General features: G+C 38.2%; 1 protein-coding gene across 3 annotated transcripts in view; it reads right to left on the bottom strand.

Annotated features, from left to right (window-relative positions):
• mdga2a (MAM domain containing glycosylphosphatidylinositol anchor 2a) overlaps positions 1-20,173 on the bottom strand; it is a 615,537-nt gene that overhangs the window by 108,748 nt on the left and 486,616 nt on the right. For all 3 annotated transcript variants that reach the window (XM_069916370.1, XM_069916371.1, XM_069916372.1), the window contains exon 13: positions 14,561-14,741. In XM_069916370.1, coding sequence (XP_069772471.1) covers positions 14,561-14,741 — 181 coding nt within the window. The remainder of the gene's footprint in view (positions 1-14,560; positions 14,742-20,173) is intronic.

Here is a 20,173-nt window from a genome sequence, read left to right on the forward strand (position 1 = left end):
TCATCCATCAAAGTCAATATAGATTTAACTCATTGCTAGACTGATTTGCAATGTGAAAATGGCAGTCACATTCACTTATGATCCAATAGTGAATGCATTCCAACTAAACAATTCTATGCAAACCGAATATACAATTCTGAATTGATACCTTTCGATCGATGTATGCTATTATATGCTATCATTGATTCAATGGCCACATCAATCTGGTGGCTGTTGGTAGGTAGATGGGAAGAAAGATTTACTTTAGTTTGGCTATTATTTAGATGACTATTTGATATAGATGATGAAAAATTATTCAAAGTGGTTGCTAAGGCTGTTTCACATCTTCTAGATGCTAATGGATTTGGGTTCGAGGAACAAAATCTTGAAACTTGTACAAAATGCAAAAGTGTGGAAAGTGAATGAAAAAGTGAGCAGACAAATTCAGGAAGATCTTGACATGTTAAGGAATGCCAGATGGGTGTAAACTCTGTACAGTGTATGGAGATAATTCATAGTGGAAAACTGGGGTTATCAGCACCCACTGGTTGAGTACTAAATGTGTCATTTCATGCCTGATATGTGGGTGCATCTCTCACCAGATGATGCATTGATCGAGGTTCCTGTGCATAGCTGAACAGTAGTACACAGAGCAGATATTAATCAGCACATAATCTCTGCTGCACTGGAGCTCAGTAATTCAGCTGACACACTCTCGGATCCTTATACAGTTGACCATGCATGATATTTGCCTCTGATCTACTCTTGCAATCATAGTATTTATGTGGCTGCATGGCATTTATCTGGTCCACGGTGACCCCTGTGACGTTGATGTTGGGAGAGTGATGCTTTTAGATACCATGGCTGATTAATTTGCTGAGTTCTGAATGGGATTGAACACTGTTTAGCTTTCAGGAAGCATTCTCAGTTCTGACATGTTGGAAAGCATGTCACAATCAAGCAGTTGAAACTAAATGTTTGCAGTACATTACTTGAAAGAAGTCCTATGATAATGGATCTGGAATGGCTGACCAACCATCATAACCATCTTCATTTGTGCTAGCTATCATTGCAGTGTTATTGCCTAAATGCCTTGTTGTTTGCAGCATTTGGTCAAATCCTATTTTAATATCATTAGGTCATCCCTCTCATCTCTCTTCTGGAATTGATGTCCTCACTCCATGTGCGAAATGCTTGCCGCCTGGTCTTGGCAAAACCTGAACTGGACATCAATGAACAATCCTTTTGATTTTTACTAAATGTCAGAAACATTGACAGTTTGCCCTCCTGTTCAGCTCACCAATAGAAAGGATATCGGTCACTGTTTAAATCAACAATTTTGTGGGTGAGATGACCCAGAACCCCACATGATGCTATTTATATAACCGAGAACCCTTTTAACTTTGCACAGGCTCATCTTGATGTCTAGGTCTGCCTGGTGGAATATAGGACACCAGGATCCCATTTCTCTCATGTCAGCAGGAAATGGAGATGCTGACCAGCTGTCCTGGTTCCACGACAAACAGGGTAGGATAATCATGCATGATGATCCACATAAACAATTTTGCAGAGCAATCAACTTTTGTCATAATATGTATGGGAAGGAAAGTAAGGAAAGCAAGATGGGTCTTGATGAAGACACTGAAGGAGTGGCAGGTTAATGATCACAAAAGAAAATGCCCAGGACTATGGGCATCGTGGATAGTGTAGAGGTTGGCACAAGACTATTGCAGCACTAGGCAACATGGGTTTGAATCCGGTGCTGTCTGTAAGAAGCTTGTGCATTTTTCCTGTGTCTGTGTGGGTTTTCTCTGGTTGTTCTGGTTTCCTACAACCCTCCAAAATGTATGGGGGTTGTAGGTTAATTGGGGTATTCGGTCGGCATGGACTCGTGGGCCAGAAGGGCCTGTTACCATGCTGCATGTATATACCTTTTTTAAAAAAATCATGTAAATGTGGTCATAGTGCACAAGAGTCAAAAAATCACATTTGAACAAATAAGGCCCCTTTCAGGGCCAAAGGGAGTGTGTAATCAAAGATTGTCCAAACTGATATCAAAGATAGAAATTAGAGTGAGGAATATTCAAGAATTTCTGTTAGAGTGGAGAATATAAGAAGGAGTAATTAAATGTAATTTGCTTTTACGAAGGAGTTTGATAGACTGAGTTGTTTCAATGTACTTTTGGTCCAGGGTCCACAATGATGGACCCGTGATTTAAATTATTTCCATGAGATAGGTTTTAGTACATTTGATTACTGGAACACATACAGAACTTTCCCACAGTGACAGAGCAAGTCTTCTGCTTGAAGACAAATCAATCAGTACTTTAAGTACTGGAACATACGAGTCTGCTTGAGAGCACGATGGCTAGCATTGTGTTTTGATCAGTTTAACAAGCTCTGGTGTAGGTAGGAAGAGCAAAGTGGCCTCTCAATGAAAAAAAAGCTTTTATGTTTCTTGTACTTCAGAAATATTCTTAGAATCATTGATTATTGATTCATTCATGGATCAATCAACCCTCATATCTAAAAGGAGAAACTTTATACCATGGTTTTAATGGTCTTATATTTACACACCTTCATTCACACTGCCTTGCAAGTAACTGAAATCAGACACATACAAAGAATGGCTAGAGTTTTCATAAGGTGCAAAACATCGCCTTTATCAAGGAATTTGTTACGTGCCATTAATTATTTTGCATACTTAGCTCATTGTTCTGCATAAAAAGAAAAATAAGGTCAATGAATGCAATGGAATACGTTGCAGTATTAAATGTAATCTGACAGATGCCGACAAGAAACAGAAGTGTTGGAACAAACAATAGCTGGGCATCAGTGTGAGCACAAATAACAACCTGAGTTTTTGCCTACAAATGGAATACAAATTCACAAATTGCATGACGGACAGATTTCCATTTCCATATCTTACACACATTCATTGAATAATATGTATCAGAGAATATTACTACTTGGAGAACTATTCCATAGCCCAGGCTCAGCACCTTCAGGTTAGAAAGCAATTGAGGATAAAGAAATAAAATAATTGAAGACATCTCCATTAATACATTTGAAAGATGAAACTGACAGCAATTGCAAGGTTAGTTACAGATGCACACCACCTGGCTGAAAGTAAATTGCAATAAAACCCCTTTTTCCGGAATACAAGCAACTGACAGCCTCAAGCAACTGGCAAAACAAAAAAAAAGAAAATAAATAGGTAAAAAAATGCGAAGTTTAAAATTGGCACATTCACCAATCACACAATTCGCTGTCTCAAGCAAAAAATCACGTATCCAGCCACTGCCAATCTCCATAGCTGCCAGCTATGAGGGGTTTTACTGTATTTTTTCCCCCGAGTTAGAGGAATCTAAAACCAGGAGACATAGATTTAAGGTGAAAGAGGAAAAATTTAAAAGACCCTCCTTTTTCATACATCTCTGCTTTACCCACAAACACTGCATCACATTACATGAAGCCTGTTGTACAAACTAACAGGATCAACCTGTTGGCTCTCATGATAAATAACAGCAACATCAAAGATTAACATTTCCTTTCTACCATCCAGTAATGATCCAATAATTCTCACTAAAAATCTTTGTGTTCATAAATGGCAAGTTTCCATAGCAAAGGTTTTTAAAAACAGAAAAATTCTACATGATCCACGTGGAAGAATTAGCCAAGTAGGTTCTGTGCTTGGACAACATTTGAGAGACCTTCAAAAAGACTGTGAGTGGGCATTGGTTTAGAGAGAATAGCAGTTGACACGACTGATTACTGCTACCCACAAGGGCAACCATTCAATCATTCAGGCTAGGTGGAACCTTTTATGAAAGACAGAAACCACAGGTGCAGAAGTTATGAAATGAAACAAAATTTGTTGGAGATGTATCAACAGGGCAGGCGGTATCTGTGGCATGTGAAACAGAGTTAACATTTCAGGCCCATGACCTTTATCAGAAAAGAACGTAGAGACCATCAATGGAGCTTTGGAGTTAAACAAGAAAGTCTGTGGATGCTTTGTGAACTGTTGAATTTCTCCAGAACATTAGTGCATTGTATCAGTGGAGCTTTCACTTATTCATTGATCCAAAGAATCCACACAATATATCAATAATGCAACATTTTCTGTTCTTATTGGCTCTGGTCAAGCATACTTCATATAATTTAAAAAAAATAATTTGAAGTACATATAAGGTAACGTGATATGGGGCGTGGCAAGATGGTGTAAGGAACAGACGTGCCTTCCAGTCCTCTCCTGACTCTTTGTTATTGTTTTGTCTATAAGTGCCCGTTAAAACTTTTTAAAAGTCTAGAAATAGTTAGAGGTGTTGAATCAGTTTCTAAAGGTACAACTGCTGAAATGAAGTAAAAAAAAAACGGCAACAGATCGTTAAGAAACTGCATTTCCCGAGGTTACCTGTTTACAAGAAGCCAGGACTCAGCGTGGAATGGATCCAGGAAGAGAGGTACAAGATTCGGCAATGGAGCTCCGCTCTTTATCGGTAGGGCTCTTTAAAGATGGCGCCCGGCAGCCCTTGGAACAAAGGGCTAGCCAGGCGCGTGCGCGTGAATCAACGCCCGCTGTGAGCACTGTCAGTAAATCTTTGACAACTAGAACAGCTGGGACGCTGCCAGATGAAGACCCGACTCTGAAAAGACGTCTACCGATTGATGTAGCGGTGGCGCTGCGAAATGCACCACCAGTAATAAAGACTTTAACAGATATCGATATAATGAAGGCATTTGATATAATATGGGTTAAGGATAACCCTGGGCATCAGCCTCCAGATACTGCTGAGGAGGTTGTGGCAGGGGTTTCCACATGCAGTCATACTGTAAGAAAAGCAGTTAAATCAAGGGAAGGAATAGAAGACCCTTTGGCTACACAGAAACACCAGGATCCTACTGTGCTTGAATCTATTCCAGTAGATATGCTTATTAAGAATCTTGAATCTAAGTTATCTTCTACAATAAAAGAAATAGGTAAGGCTTTAGTTCAAGTTAGTACTAAGCTTAATACTTTGGTGGACATTAATACCCAACAGATGGTTGATTATGGAGCTTTTAAGCTTGAAACGAGTGAAAGACTTGATGTTTGTGACCAAGGCATAGTCGACGTACGAGATCAAATACAAGATGTAAATAAAATCTAGACGGAATAATATAAAAATTGTTGGTTTGACAGAAGATATGGAAGTATCAGATCCAAGAAAATTTTTCACTGAATGGATTCCACAAGTGTTAGGACAAGATAAGTTTCCAGAAGGCTTAATATTGGAACGTGCCCATAGAGCTTTGAGAAGAAAGCCTTTTTCAGGACAAATCCAAGACCTGTTCTGGTTCGTTGTTTAAATTATTATGATAGAGAGACAATTTGCGTGTGGCTATAAGAAACGCACAACAAAGAAGATCTCCCTTGATGGTTCAGAACAATCGTGTTTTTTTTTACCCGGATTTGAGTCAAGAAGTTATGTCTCAATGATGTGAATTTAATCCTGTGAAAGAAGTGTTGTGGAAAAAAGGATATAAAGCAACATTTAAATACCCTGCAGTATTGAAGATTTTTCAAGATGGCTATCAACCAAAATTTTTTGATAATCCTAAGGAAGCTATGGACTTTGCTCAATTGTTGCCAATTATGCAATTTCAGGAAAGACGTAGTCCACCACGGTCTCCAAGGAGAGTGGAGACGCAAGATGGAAACCGAATTCCAAGAAGAAATGGAAACAATGGTGGTCAGAGTGATAAAGTTGATTAAAAAAAATCTTTCTGAGAAGATTTCAGATAATGATGATAGTTTAATGTGAAACGGGAGTTGGGAGAGGGAGCTGGGTGGGCATCATTTTCCAGAAGTCATCAGCTACGTGTGAGTTATCTCACACCCATTACCTTTTGGGAGTTATTGCATTGAGCGGTTGAGACAGGAGGAGGTGGTTGCAACCTCCTACCTGTTTTTTTTTCATCAATTTTTGGATTAAGGAGTGAAGTTTTTTTTTATTATTATCTTTAAATTTTTTTTTTTCTCTTTTTGTAGTTTTAGGAGGGGATAAGGGAAGGGGGTGTTTTTCTTTTTTTTTCCTTTTTTATTTTCTTTTTTTCTCCTTCTCTTTTTCTTTGTGTTATTGTAAGTAATGTCTAAACTTAAGTTTGCCTCTCTTAATGTTCAGGGTTTAAATAATCCTATTAAGCGTAAGAAAGTACTTGCTTACTTAAAAAAAAAGTTGATGTGGTTTTTTTGCAGGAAACTCATTTAACAGATAAGGAACATTTGAAACTTAAACGTGAATGGGTTGGACAAGTTTTCTATTCTTCATTTAATTCAAAGGCGAAAGGAGTGGCAATTCTGGTGCATAAGAATTTACCATTTCAGTTACAGAATGAAGAGAAAAATGGAGGAAGATTATTAAAACTGAATTGTACAATTTTTTAATGAGGCTTGGACTCTGCTTGATGTTTATGCTCCAAATGTTGAAGATACAGCTTTTATTGTAGATGTGTCTTTATTACTTGGACAATCAAATTCTAATGTGATGATTGGGGGAGATTTAAATGTGGTATTGGAGCCTTTATTGGACAAGTATCCAAGAGTAATTAAGAAATCTAAGATGGCAGTACAAGTGACTAATATGATGAAAGATTTGAATTTAGTTGATATCTGGCGAAGACTTAACCCTACAGAGAAAGATTTTTCTTTTTATTCTTCACATCATAATTCCTTTTCAAGAATTGATTATTTTTTAATTTCAACACATTTGCAGGATAAGGTTATATCTGTGGATTATAAGGCAATGTTGGTCTCAGATCATTCATTATTATTATTAGAATATCAGCGTTCACAAGATGTTCAGAGAACTCCAAGATGGAGATTTAACACTATGTTATTACAAAAACCAGAATTTATTAGTTATTTAAAAAAACAAATTGAGGATTTTATTAGTAATAATGTTAACTCTGTTTCTAGTCATTTTGTTTTATGGGACCAATGAAAGCTTTTTTACGAGGTCAAATTATTAGTTATGCATCTAAAGAAAAGAAAGAGAGAATTAGAAAGATTGAAGATTTAGAGAAAAAGATAACTGTTAGTGAAAAAGAATTTCAAAAAAATGCTACTGAAATGCAAAAGAACCAGTTAACTAATTTAAAATTAAAGTATAATGAATTACAAACATATCGATTTGAATGTTTAATGAATCGAACTAAACATAAGTTTTATGAATGGGGCAAGAGAGCTCATAAAGTTTTATCATGGTAGTTAAAAAAAGAACAATTAACCAGGATTATACCAGTAATTAGAAAAAAATCGGGTATTACTTTTAGACAAAAAGAAATTAATGAGGAATTTTGCAATTTTTATAAAAAATTATATAAGTCTGAGTGTAAAGATGTAAGTGAAGATGCAATAGATTCTTTTTTGAAAATATTAATTTGCCACAGCTGAATCAAGAAGATAGACAAGAGTTGGATAAATCTTTTACAGAAAATAAAATTGAAATGGCTATAAGAGATATGCCAAATGGAAAAGCACCCGGTTAAGATGGGTTCTCTATAGAATTTTATAAAACTTTTTATGTTGATATATCTTCTATTTATAAGAATGTAATACAGCAAATTTATAAAACTTTTCAATTACCTGAATCTTGTTCTAATGCAATAATTACGGTTATACCAAAAAAAGATAAAGGTCCTTTATAGGTTTCTTCTTATCGACCAATATCGTTGTTAAACGTAGATTATAAAATTGTAGCTAAAGTTATGGCTAATAGATTGGCTCAATATTTACCTAAAATAATACATAAAGATCAAACAGGATTTATAAAAAACAGATACGCGTCTGATAATATTTTGCGACTAATTACTTTGATAAATAAATTTAAATCTCAAATGAATTATCCAATAGTGGTTTCGTTAGATGCAGAAAAGGCTTTTGATAGAGTGGAATGGAAGTTTTTATTTAAAGTACTTGAGAAATTTTGTTTTGGTTCTTCGTTTATTGGATTGATAAAGGCTTTATATAATAGTCAGAAGGCTAGAGTTGCTACAAATGGACAGATCTCAAAATCTTTTGATTTAACAAGGTCTACTAGACAAGGATGTCCATTGCCACCTGCTTTATTTGCTATAGTTATTGAACCTTTGGCGCAGTTAATATGTCAAAATGAAAATGTTAAGGGTATGAGAGTTTTGAATGAGGAATATAAGATTAATTTATTTGCAGATGATGTTTTATTATACCTGGTGGACCCTGATATTTCTTTACTAGCAATTCAAGAATGTTTAGAAAATTATGGTCAATTATCTGGTTATAAGGTAAATTGAGCTAAAAGTGAAATTTTGTCAATTTGTAAAGATGATTATTCGATATATAAAAATATTACGAAATTGAAGTGGACAAAGCAAATTAAATATTTGGGAATTAATGTCAATACAGAATATCAAGATTTATATTCAATTAATTACCTTCCCTTAATAAAAAAGATTAAACTAGACTTGATTAGGTGGAAGGACTTACCTTTAGGTTTATTGGGGAGGATTAATACTATAAAAATGAATATTTTTCCTCGGATGCAATATTTATTTCAATCAATTCCTTATTTAAAAAAAAAGTTTTTTTAAGGATTATACAAAGCAGTTAGAGAATTTTTATGGAAGGGAAAATTTCCGAGGGTAGCAATGAAAAAATTGATGTGGGACTTTCAATTTGGAGGTTTGAGATTACCCAATTTTCAATATTATTATGAGGCAGCTCAATTTAAATTTCTTAGTGAACTAATGAATATGGAGGATCCGCCCAGTTGAGCAAAGATAGAATTGGCAGTTATTTTAGAAAAATCTCCACATGAATTTTTGTTTCGATGGAATAAAAATTTGTTACGAACTTATGATATACCAATATTGAAACATTTATTGAATCTATGGACGAGTAAACTTGATAAAATGGGGCTTAAAAATAAATTGTCTGGGCTATTGCCATTATATAATAATCAACTTGTTCCTTTTACGGTCTCCAATATCACTTTGAAACAATGGGAAAGGAAAGGAATAAAAAACTTATCTGATTGTTTTTTTGAAGGACATTTTTGTTCTTTTGAGGAATTACAAAGGTATTAGTGGAAATTCTGTATTTGTGTACTATCAGTTAAGATCATTTGTAAAACAGATATGTGGTCGGCAAATGACTTTATTGCCTGAAACTAGCTTTGAGAAATATAATCTTTCAATACCAGAAAAGGGGTATATATCTGATTTGTATGGTATTTTACAAGAAAATGAAAGTAAGAAAGATTGGGATAAAGATAAGTTGAAATGGGAAAAAGATTTATGTTCTACAATAGCTGAAGAAGCTTGGATGGAAATTTGTCAAAACAGTATTCGGAAATTGATTAATGCTAGATTAGCGATGATTAATTATAATTTTATACATTAATTATACTTAACACCAGAAAAATTTTAAAAATTTGGTCTTAGTAAGTCAGATTGTTGTTTTCGTTGTTACCAGACAGCCAGTACTTTTTTACATACTGTCTGGTTCTGTGATCGATTGCAACAGTTTTGGAAAGGTATTCAATCTATATTTAATAGATTATGTAATATTTGTGTTGTATTAGATCCTGATATATTTTTATTAGGGAATATGCAATCATTAATTGATTTAGGATTAAATGATTATCAGATTTCTTTTATCTATTTAGCTTTAGCAGTGGCCAAGAAATGTATAGCATCTACTTGGAAAGATAGAAATATACTAACTTTGGACAGGTGGTATTTAGAGATGAAGTCTTGTTTAATTATGGAAAGGATACCTTTTTCAATCAAAGATAAGATGTCTTTTTATAAGTTGAAGTGGACTCCATTTGTTAAGTATATGCAATTAAGTTTGATTTAAGTATGTTCTTAGATGTGATATTTTAGATCTGATAAATCTTTTTTTAAATTATTTTTATTTGTTATATTTTTCTTTTCTTTTCGTGTGTTTTTTAAAAATATATAATATTATTAATTTTACTAATTCTTCACTCTTTATTTTGGGGGAGGGGAAGGGTGTTTTATATATATATATGGATTTTTAGTTCTTGTATATGTAGGGGGGTAAGATTGAATTAAGTTAGGTTATTAATGTTGTATTGTAATTATATTATTTTATTTTATATCTTTTCTTTAAATGTAATTTTTCTTTTTATTCCTGTGATAAAAATTTTAAATAAAGTTAAAAAAAAGGTAACGTGATATCACCTTAGTCGCCACAACACTCACACCACCAGGTTCAGGAACAGCTGCTACCCCTCCACAATCAGACTCCTCAACAATAAACTCAATCAGAGACTTATTTAAGGACACTGACTTTTCCACTTTATTGATTTTTATCCTCTCTATTGCACAGTTGGTTTTCATTTCTTTATTTGTCCCCATGTATACGATGAGTCAGTTTTTTTGTGCATTGCATCTGCCTCACTCACATGAAAAAGAATCTTAGGCGTGTAGTTGATGTCATGTTTATGTATGTACTCTGATAATAAATCTCAATCTATTGTTCTGAATGGTGGAAGCCTAAAATAGAAAAGATCTAAACAATTTGAAAACACTCAACTCTTAATTAAACAATTAATAAGGCTTGGAGTCTGAAGGTTATGATAAAATTTAAGACTAGGTTAAGTAATTATTCAGCCAGATAGGTGAAGAGACACTTGGCTTATGAGTCAGAAGGCTATGGGTTCTGTAGACAATCGAGATGAAACTCAAGTACAGTGTTGGAGGGAATCCTGCACTATTGGAGGGAATCCTGCACTATTGGAGGAATTCCTTCCAATTGATACCTGTCCTGCATCTTCTGGTGGATGTGAAACATCCCAAGCCAATCTCCAAGACTTCCAACGAACATCTGCACAACCTATCTGCTCACTATTTCTTTACAATTTGCAGACTCTTGCCTCATTTTGAGTTGTGCTGTAATACTACCTTAATTGGTTGTAATGTGTTGCAGGGTGGTATGACTTATGAAAGGCATAATGAGAAGGAACTATCATTATTTGAGGTGCACATAAAAGGAACAATCTACAGCACTTGACTTGAATACTATCTCTGTTGCCTGGAGATTGAAGCTACTTCATCAGATGCATTAAACAGTTGGACCATAATGGGCTGATGAAGCCTTTGTGTGTAAGCCAATTGCTGAGAAATTCACTAATACAACAAGCTCCAAGGCTAAATAAAGGCTTCATAGTCAACACTGCAGCCTATGCAAAGGAAGCCAGGCAAATTGATACATGAAAATAGAGATTAAGTAGACGAGAGGCGTGGATACATCAAAGAGATCTATGGCATGGAAATAGGCCATTCAGCTCAGCCTATCCATACTGACCAAACTAGTTCCACTTCCCAGCGTTCAGCCCGTGTGCCAATAAACCTTTCCTATCCCTTTACTTGTCTAAATGCCTTTTGAACATTACGGTTGTCCACACTTCCTCCGTCAGTTTCTTCCACATACCCACCTCTCTCTGTGAAGATGGTATCCCTTGTGTTTCTTTTAACTGTATCTCCCTCATTTTAAATCTATGCCCTCTTGTTTTAGATCCGCTACACTTAGAAAAAGTCTGATTCATTATCCTATCTATGCACCTCATGATGTTATTAATCTCTACAAGGTCCCTCCTTAGCCTCTTATGCTCCAAAAAGTTCCACTCTTTACTGCCTCATCAAAATTCCTGTGCTGTTATATAATTAAATAGGAGTAATATTAGAGTAAATTAACTTTAGTCTGCTGTAAGGCAGGGATTTGCCATCAGCAGAAAGTGCTCAGTGCCCCTTGTAGTCAGAGAAAGCAAAGCAAAAGAGAGCCCCCTCCCACCCCAGAATTACTGAGCATCCATGGATGTGCCACCAGTGCTCCAGCAGCCTCCACAGCCACACAGACTTTAGTCCAAATTATTGGTAGCCTGAGCTCCAGATCCAAATCTCGGACACGATTGGGAAGCCTTCAACACTGTCAGCACTCTCTCCCGTCCTGGTTCCTTCTGCCACACTCAAGCCAGTCTCTAGCAGTCTGAAGCCCATTGTGAGTCCTTTGACCCCCGTCGCCAGCACCCCGCAGCCTGCATTGCTTCCCCTCGTTGAGTCACAAACGATCCGGTGCCTGTGCGTTCTTTAGCCTCAGAGCCCCTCACTGGTCCAGTGCCGTGGTTACTGTCCCTTAGGATAATCTTCTCTGATTCTCCCTCTCATACCGGGAGGGTTCTCCCCATTTTCTGATGCCTTGTGCCAGACCTCTTCTCTCTCCATAGTCTGCATCCCCTCGAGGCTGCTTCTGAACACAGGCATCGCCATCTTGTGCCCAGACCCCACGGTCGCTCGATTACAAAATAAACAACCATAGGCTGCTTTAACAGGCTGTTTAAAGCCTGTACAGAGCTGTTGGTAGTTGAACTGGGCAGGGAAGTGCTGTGTCTCCATTCCCCTCTCTCCATGGGTCAGCACCAGTGGCAGCTCTGGCAGTGCCACCATTCTTTTTTCTTATGATTCAAGCTCACCAGTCCTGATAACATTTTTGAGAATCTTTTCTGCGGCCTTTCCAATTTCATGATATCCTTCCTGGTGGTGAGTGACCAGAACTACCCACAGTGTTCCAGGTTCAGTCTCACCAATGTATTATACATTATACAATGTATAATATCACTTCTGCTGTACTCTGTGCCCTGCTGATAAAGCATGCCAAATGCCTTCTTCACCACCCAGTCTACTTGTGTTACCAAATTCAATGAACTGTTTCCACCCCGAAATCTCTTTGTTCCATAACACTTGGTAGGGCCCTACAATTCACCTAGTGAATCCTGTCCTGGTTGAACCTACGACACCTCGCACTTGTCCAAGTTAAATTCCATCTGCCATTCCTTAGCCTATTTCCCCAGTTCATCTAGATACTGTTCTAATGTTAGACAACCTTCTTCACTGTCCACTATGCCACACTGTCATGCATAGACTTACTAACGATGCCATCTACATTGTCATTCACGTCATAAACAACAGTGGATCCAGCACTAACCCCTGAAGAACACTTTTGGTCACAGTTGACCAATCTGAGCAACAACTTTACATGACCACCAAGCCTATTTTGATTCCAAATGGCTAGCTCACTCTCAATCCCGTACAATCTGACCTTCAAGGTGAGCCTACCATGTGGGACCTCATCAAAGTGCTCTCTAAACTCAATGTTGGCAATGTCTACTCCCCTGCCTTCAGTAATGTTCTTGGTCATCTCTTAAAAGAACTAAAGGGGTAGATGGAGGAATTGCTAGTGATTACCATGGATTGGAATAGACCTTGGGGGCTTGTACTGTTAGTGCAACATATGGATAGATGTGGAAGGTTTAATTATGGATGGAAGAGTGAAGATTGGCAGCTACATCAGAGGTAGACAGAGCTGACATGGTGGGGTTGATCAGAGGTGGACAGGGGGGGTGTTGATCGGAGGTGGACAGGGCTGACATGGGTGGGGTTGATTGGAGGTGGACAGGGCTGACATGGGTGGGGTTGATCGGAGGTGGACGGGGCTGACATGTACGGGGTTAATCAAAGGTGGAAGGGCTGAAATGGGTGTGGTTGATTAGAGGTGGATAGGGCTGAAATGGGTGTGGTTGATTAGAGGTGGATACGGCTGACATGGGTGGGGTTCATCGGAGGTGGACAGGGCTGACATGGGTGGATTTGATTGTAGGTGGACAGGGTTTTCATGGGTGGGGTTGATCAAAGTTGGACAGGTCTGACATGGGTGGGATTGATTAGAGGTGGACAGAGTTGACATAGGTGGGGTTGATCGGAGGTGGACAGGACTGACATGGGTGGATTTGATTGGAGGTTGGCAGGGCTGACATGGGTGGGATTAATCGGAAGTAGACAGGGCTGAGATGGGTGGGATTGATTAGAGGTGGACAGGGCTGACAAAGGTGGGATTGATCAGAGGTGAGATAAATAAAGGCTTGGGTCTCATTACTGTGGAGGAGTTCAGATTGGTATGTAAAGGAATGGTCTCGGTGTCAGTGAGGAGGCCATGGATAATCTGCCACAATTTGTATAGCTTTATCTCTATTTCCTATCATGTTTATTTTTCATTCATATTGGAGTGACTGCAGCTTTTAAACAGCATTCCACAATCCAGTTTCTGGGCAACTATGTTTTGGAAAGTATGTTTTAGGCAGTATGGACAGGTGGGTGGAATTACAAAAAGTTCCAGGTCTCTAGAAAGCCTAGGTGAATATGTGTCTTTCATCTGATTTTGTTACACTGACTGTTGGTGTAATCACAGGTGATAACGAGTGCCTTATTGACAAAAATCTCATGGGCTGAACACCACTGTATGTCATGAGAAAGTTTTCGTTCAGGGCACTGAAAGCACCTGGAATCATGAAATATTTCTACTAAATCCTGTGTATAAGATTGTTTTGTATGGGCTGTGAGATTAATCTTGATTTTCACCAGCTAAAACAATGTGCCATAATACAGAACTATGGAAATTACTTCAAGCAATTCTGTTTCTCTTGGCTCTCTACAGCATTTTTCAGAATTAGAAATATCACAGCGTGACAGTCCTTACCGTCTGTGTACTTAATGACTCGGATGGTGGAATCCCCTTCCCCGAATCGTGTGATAGGTGTCAGGCGAACCTCATAAGCCTCAGGCTTCAAGAGTTCAGTGAGGTTGTGTGTGATCAACTCTCCTGTCTGGATCATTGTATTCATGGAGATTTCTTGCTCCCACCAGCGCTGTTGGCCAGTCTGAAGAGAAAGCAAAGAATGATATTGATTAGAACTAAGAGTATCTAAAACAGATTGGATTTAGAATTTTATAGAATGCTCAGAAATAAATAAGACTGGGAATTACCACTAAGAAAGCTACTTGTAAATGGCTTCTTCGATTAGAGTTTGTCTAGTTAAGAAGAGTTAAATCTTCTTCTGTATTAAAACTAAAAAAGCAATTACTGCCAGACAGGTTTCTACTCGCACTGCTGACCTGACTTGCAACAGCAGTAGGGGATTTTAGACTGCAGACATGTAACAGCACAATCAAGGAATTTTGCCACTACACGGGGCAGTCTAAAAAGGAATGTGCAGGAATTTTGAGCCAATTCCAGCACCGCGATTTATCCTGCAGGAAGCCTGCAATATAAATCGTACCGAAAAATTTGTTGTCAGTCATTCATTCTACTGCATGTCCAACCCCTCGGACTGTTGCACTCAGGTACTTGCGGTCTCAAAAGGCACCTAGTATGACCGACCACACAGGCACTAATTACATTGATTTTTTTCAGCAATTTTCCTGACATTGCAGTCTAAAAAAAAATTAATGATATGAATTTACGTAATAAAGAAGGGAAAGGAGTCATGGGTTCATGGAGTAGTTAACCTTTAAGTGGAGAGCATGTGGATTTGGAGCAGGCTCCAGGCAGATGATTATGGAGGCCACTTGCTGGCATTTTTTGAGAAAAATAGCGGTGCTGCCAGGGGTGCTATAAAAGCAGGGCTGCCGTGGAGAGCAGGGAGCGGAGACACAGTGCTCCCTTTTGGATGTGTGAGGGTGCCGAAAGGTGGGAAGGACCTCAAGGGGCCTTGGGTGCTGAGGGTTTCCTGATCGTGTCGGAGGTTTAGATCTGCAGCTCTGTTTGCCAATAGTTTGAAGTCTGTGGCTGAGAGAGGCTGCGGGACATCTGGAGGAAAATCCATTGTCACGCTGTCATTCTGAAGGGACTCTCTTTTGCTTCTCTTTCTCTGTTTGTAAGGGATGCTAGCACTTTCTGCTGATTGTGGATCTTTGTCTGCCTTACGGCAGACTAAATCCAATTTCATGTAATATTACATCTGGTTTATTACATGACAATAAAAGAATCTTGAAACACAGGAAGGCAGCAAAAAGAGCGTGTGGGAAGACAATTCCTGGGTGACACAAAAAGGCTTTATCGGATTAATGGGTAAAATAGGCGTAGTGTCAGGCAAGGTCACAGAATTGAAACCATTGAGGCGGATATGATATGGCATTTTCAAATCCATTCTGGACCAAAGCTCTGTGGAAGCTAACCCGATTGCCCCCACCCCCCCTCCCAAATGCAACACAAGATAAAGCCACAGTGAAGATAGCATTGCACCTTCATGCAGACTGTCTACCTCTTCCCACAGCCAACTGTCCTTATAAATTCACTGCTCATTAGCTGGATACATCAGTGGAATTGAAGCCAAAAGGAAAGTACCGATACTAGAGATACTGAAATAGAAAATATTGGAAATATTCATCATGCCAAGTAGCAACGACACAGAAAATGATACCATTTTTCCAATTTAGTCCTTTCAGCACTGCAATGAATAGACAACATAGGTCCCACTCACTGCTGGGGAAGTGTTAAGTGTTGTTAAGTGCTGGGGAATCTCAATGAGTGTCCATTCCACCAATGAACACAAGGGCCGAGTCATGCAAGGAAACTGGTGGAGGAGTTCAGGCAGCATCCTTTGTCACATGGGTATTATGGACCTAAGAGAATGTACATAGGTAAATGCTGGCAGTTCCACCAGGAGATGTTAGCAAAATCTGGGCCAAAGCATTCAGTATGGAAGTGCTAACTTTATGTGAACAATTGAGCTGGACTGTTAACCCTACACATATATTTATTTTTCATTAAAACAAGGCTGCATTCAAGTTTAATTCTCCTTTCACAGCTGAAAGCACAAGAAAGAGCTGTTACAGTCCACACTATAGGAGCACTGGGAACATGTTAGCTGATGAAGGCTGCTCTGCATTTGTATTTATGATGCTGTCATGTCAAAACCATGAGCAATGCAGTCAGGACTGAGACAGAAAAAAAAACTTGCCAGCCATGAAAATGTCCATTGTTCAAATAATTCACAGCTTTCCATTTTTAAATGATAGAATGAGTAAATAGATGCTATATTTACAATAAAGTTAGGACAGTTAAAATAATTTGTATATCTAAATTTAAAATAAATTCAATGCTATGTGTGTGGAAACATATCTACTGATTAAACCAAATGAGACAATGGACCTTGGTATCAGACAAATTGCTGAGATGCACTTTGGATTTTAAACTTCCCTGCAGTCAATAATGCAATTTGCAGTTCTGAATTCAATTATTGTTTATTGTTTCTGCAAAAATTATAATTTCATGGGCTTGTGCTCCCCTGTTATGAAGTCCTTGAAAATGATAATATGTTGTGCATAAGGAAAATTAAACAGCTGGAGGGCTTCATCCTCTAATTGATTGGCAGTTCAAAATAACCCCACACAGTTAATTAATATGAACCATTTTGCATTCCACTTATACAAAGTTTAAACATCAGTTCACTTTTATAATAAAGATAAATTCAACCAACTAAATAATGGTTGTTTATGTTGTATTCGCTACTTAACTCTAAAAAGTACTCTATAATGAGGTGCATATTGCTTTAAACAGTGAGAAGCTGCTACCACAAATGGAGCTCATGACCAAAAGACCGCAATAGAGATACATGAAGGTGTTTCCACAGTCACAAAAATTATCCATTGTACATCCACAGGCAAATCTGTGGACATTCGGTGACTCTGGGGGACTCTCTTTTGCTTCTCTTTCTCTGACAGGCAATTTCGGCTGGTGGCGAATCTGTCTGTCTTGCAGCAGGCAGAAGGAAATTTCAGTAATAGGACACTGTTTTATTACGATGACAAGAAAATGAATCTAGAATTCTCTGGTGACATGCACTTGGACAATAAAGATCTTGCTTCCTCAACACCTTTGGGTGTTTTTTATGGATTTTGTGCTGGTAAATATGAAAATCACCTGAAGATTTTCCTATCACATACCTTTTTTAGATATAACCTATTGTTTGTGATGACTTGTTATATTTTTTTAACATGCTTCAAGCAGACAAAACCATAAACATGTCATTGACAATTCATATTTTGCATTCTCTGCTAATCTTGGTGCAGTCAGTAATGAGCACGGTGATAGGTTTCACCAGGACATTGAAAAGTGGTATCAGGACAACTGGAGTCCATCAATGCTGGCCAACTATTAAGACTATGGTACAGGAAATCTGAAGTTACACTTGAGTTCAGCGTGAAGTTCTCTATCATGATCTTCATATATCCTTTTCAGGAAGCAAAAACATTTGTTGTCCAGTGATATTGACAAGATCCTCTTGTTATTGACCAAAAAGAGCAGATTGCTGGGGGCTCCACAAAGCTCTTTGCGCCTTCAGCCAGATATTCAGCATCACTGAAGTTAATCCATGACCCCTCATTTAAATCATGACCCGAAACCAGGGCTTTGTTGATCTGCATTACGTTTCTATGTTTGGGAATTGACAGAGTTTCAGCATTTTGCAACAAACAATGAAACCCAAATTTCTCCCGATGTAGCAAATAATAGCGACCATACACTCTCATTCTCACAGCACAAATTAAACAGAGTTCAATTTGCCTGAATAAGCTTGACAACACTTTTAATTGGCTAGTCGTACAATGTGAATGTGACAACAAACCACTCTTTGAGTTCAAGCAAGCCTGCCACAAAGAGGCAGTCCATCATGTTTACCAAACGACCCAGAAACAAAAGGATGGTTGCATCACAATCATTACATCGACCATTATTTTGAAAATGGTTGGCCCCTGCGTCTTTGGGAAATTAACATAGACCATTAACATAGCATATTACAAGCCCACGATATTGTGCCGACCGATTAAAAGCCTACTCAACAAACTGAACCTTCCTTACTTCACACCCTCCATTTTTCTTGCATTCATGTGCCTGTCTAAATATCTTTTAAATGTCACAATTGCACCAGCCTCCACCACCACCCTTGGCAATGCATTCCAAGTGGCCACTACTCTGTGTTTTAAAAAAAAGTTACTCCTGACATCGTCCCTAAACTTTTCTCCCCTCACATTGGGCAGATGTCCTCATTGGAGTGAAGAAGGATGAGAGGTGACTTAATACAGATCTACAAGATGTTAAGAGGCATAGATAGGATGGACAGCAAACACCTTTTTTCCTGGGGCCAGAGTAGCAAACATCAAAGGTGTTTGCTGTCCATCCTATCTATGCCTCTTAACATCTTGTAGATCTGTATTAAGTCACCTCTCATCCTTCTTCACTCCAAAGAAAAAAGTCTTAGCTCTGTTAGCCTTGCCTTATAAGACATTTTCTCTAATCCTGCCATCTTTGTAAATCTCCTCTGCACACTCTCCATAGCTTCCACATCCATCCTTTGATGAGACAATAGAACTGAACACAATAATCCAAGTGTGCTCTAACCAGAGTTTTATAGAGCTGCAACATTACCTCTCAACTCTTGAACTCAATTCCCCAATGAAGGCCAGCATGCCATAAGCCTCCTCAACTACCCTCTCAATCTTCATGACAACCTATGAAAGAGCTATGAATTTGGACCCCAAGGTCCCTCCGTTTTTCCACTCTGTTAAGAATCTTGCATAGACCCTTCATGTTTGATCTTCCAAAATTCATCATTTTGCACTCATCCGGATTGAACTTCATCTGTCACTTTTCCACCCAAATCTGCATCCTATCTAATCCTCTTGTATACTTTCTGACAACCTTCTACACTTTCCACAGCACTTTGAACCTTCGTGTCATCTGCAAACTTACTAACTTCACCGTCCAGGTCATTGCTAAAAATTACAAAGAGCGGGGGTCCCTGAACAGATCCCTTTGGAACTCCACTAGTCATTGACCTCCACATAGAATATGTTCCATTCACTATTGCCCTCTGCAGGCAAGCCAGTCCTGAGCCTACACACCAAGGTTCTATGGACTCCATGCCTCATGACTTTCTGAATGAGTCGACCATGGGCGAACCTTGTCTAATGCCTTATTAAAATCTACATACACTGCATCTATCACCCTACCTTCATCTATTTCTTTTGTTACTTCCTCAAAAAACTTAATTAAGCTTGTGAGACATGACCTATCCTTCAGAAAGCCATGATGACTATCCCAGAAGACTCTACATCTCTAAATGCTCATAAAACCTAAGTGTCTTCTCCAATATTTTTCCCACCACTGACAAAAGGATTCTCTTAAACAAGGGAATGACATTTGCCATTCTCCAATCCTCTGGTACCTCCCCTATGGCCAAGGAGGATGCTAAAATCATTGCCAAATGTCTTCCCTATCAATCTAACAATCTCTTCCCTCACTTCCTGCAGT

This window comes from Narcine bancroftii, chromosome 2 (assembly GCF_036971445.1).
Source record: "Narcine bancroftii isolate sNarBan1 chromosome 2, sNarBan1.hap1, whole genome shotgun sequence".
Classification (NCBI taxonomy): domain Eukaryota; kingdom Metazoa; phylum Chordata; class Chondrichthyes; order Torpediniformes; family Narcinidae; genus Narcine; species Narcine bancroftii.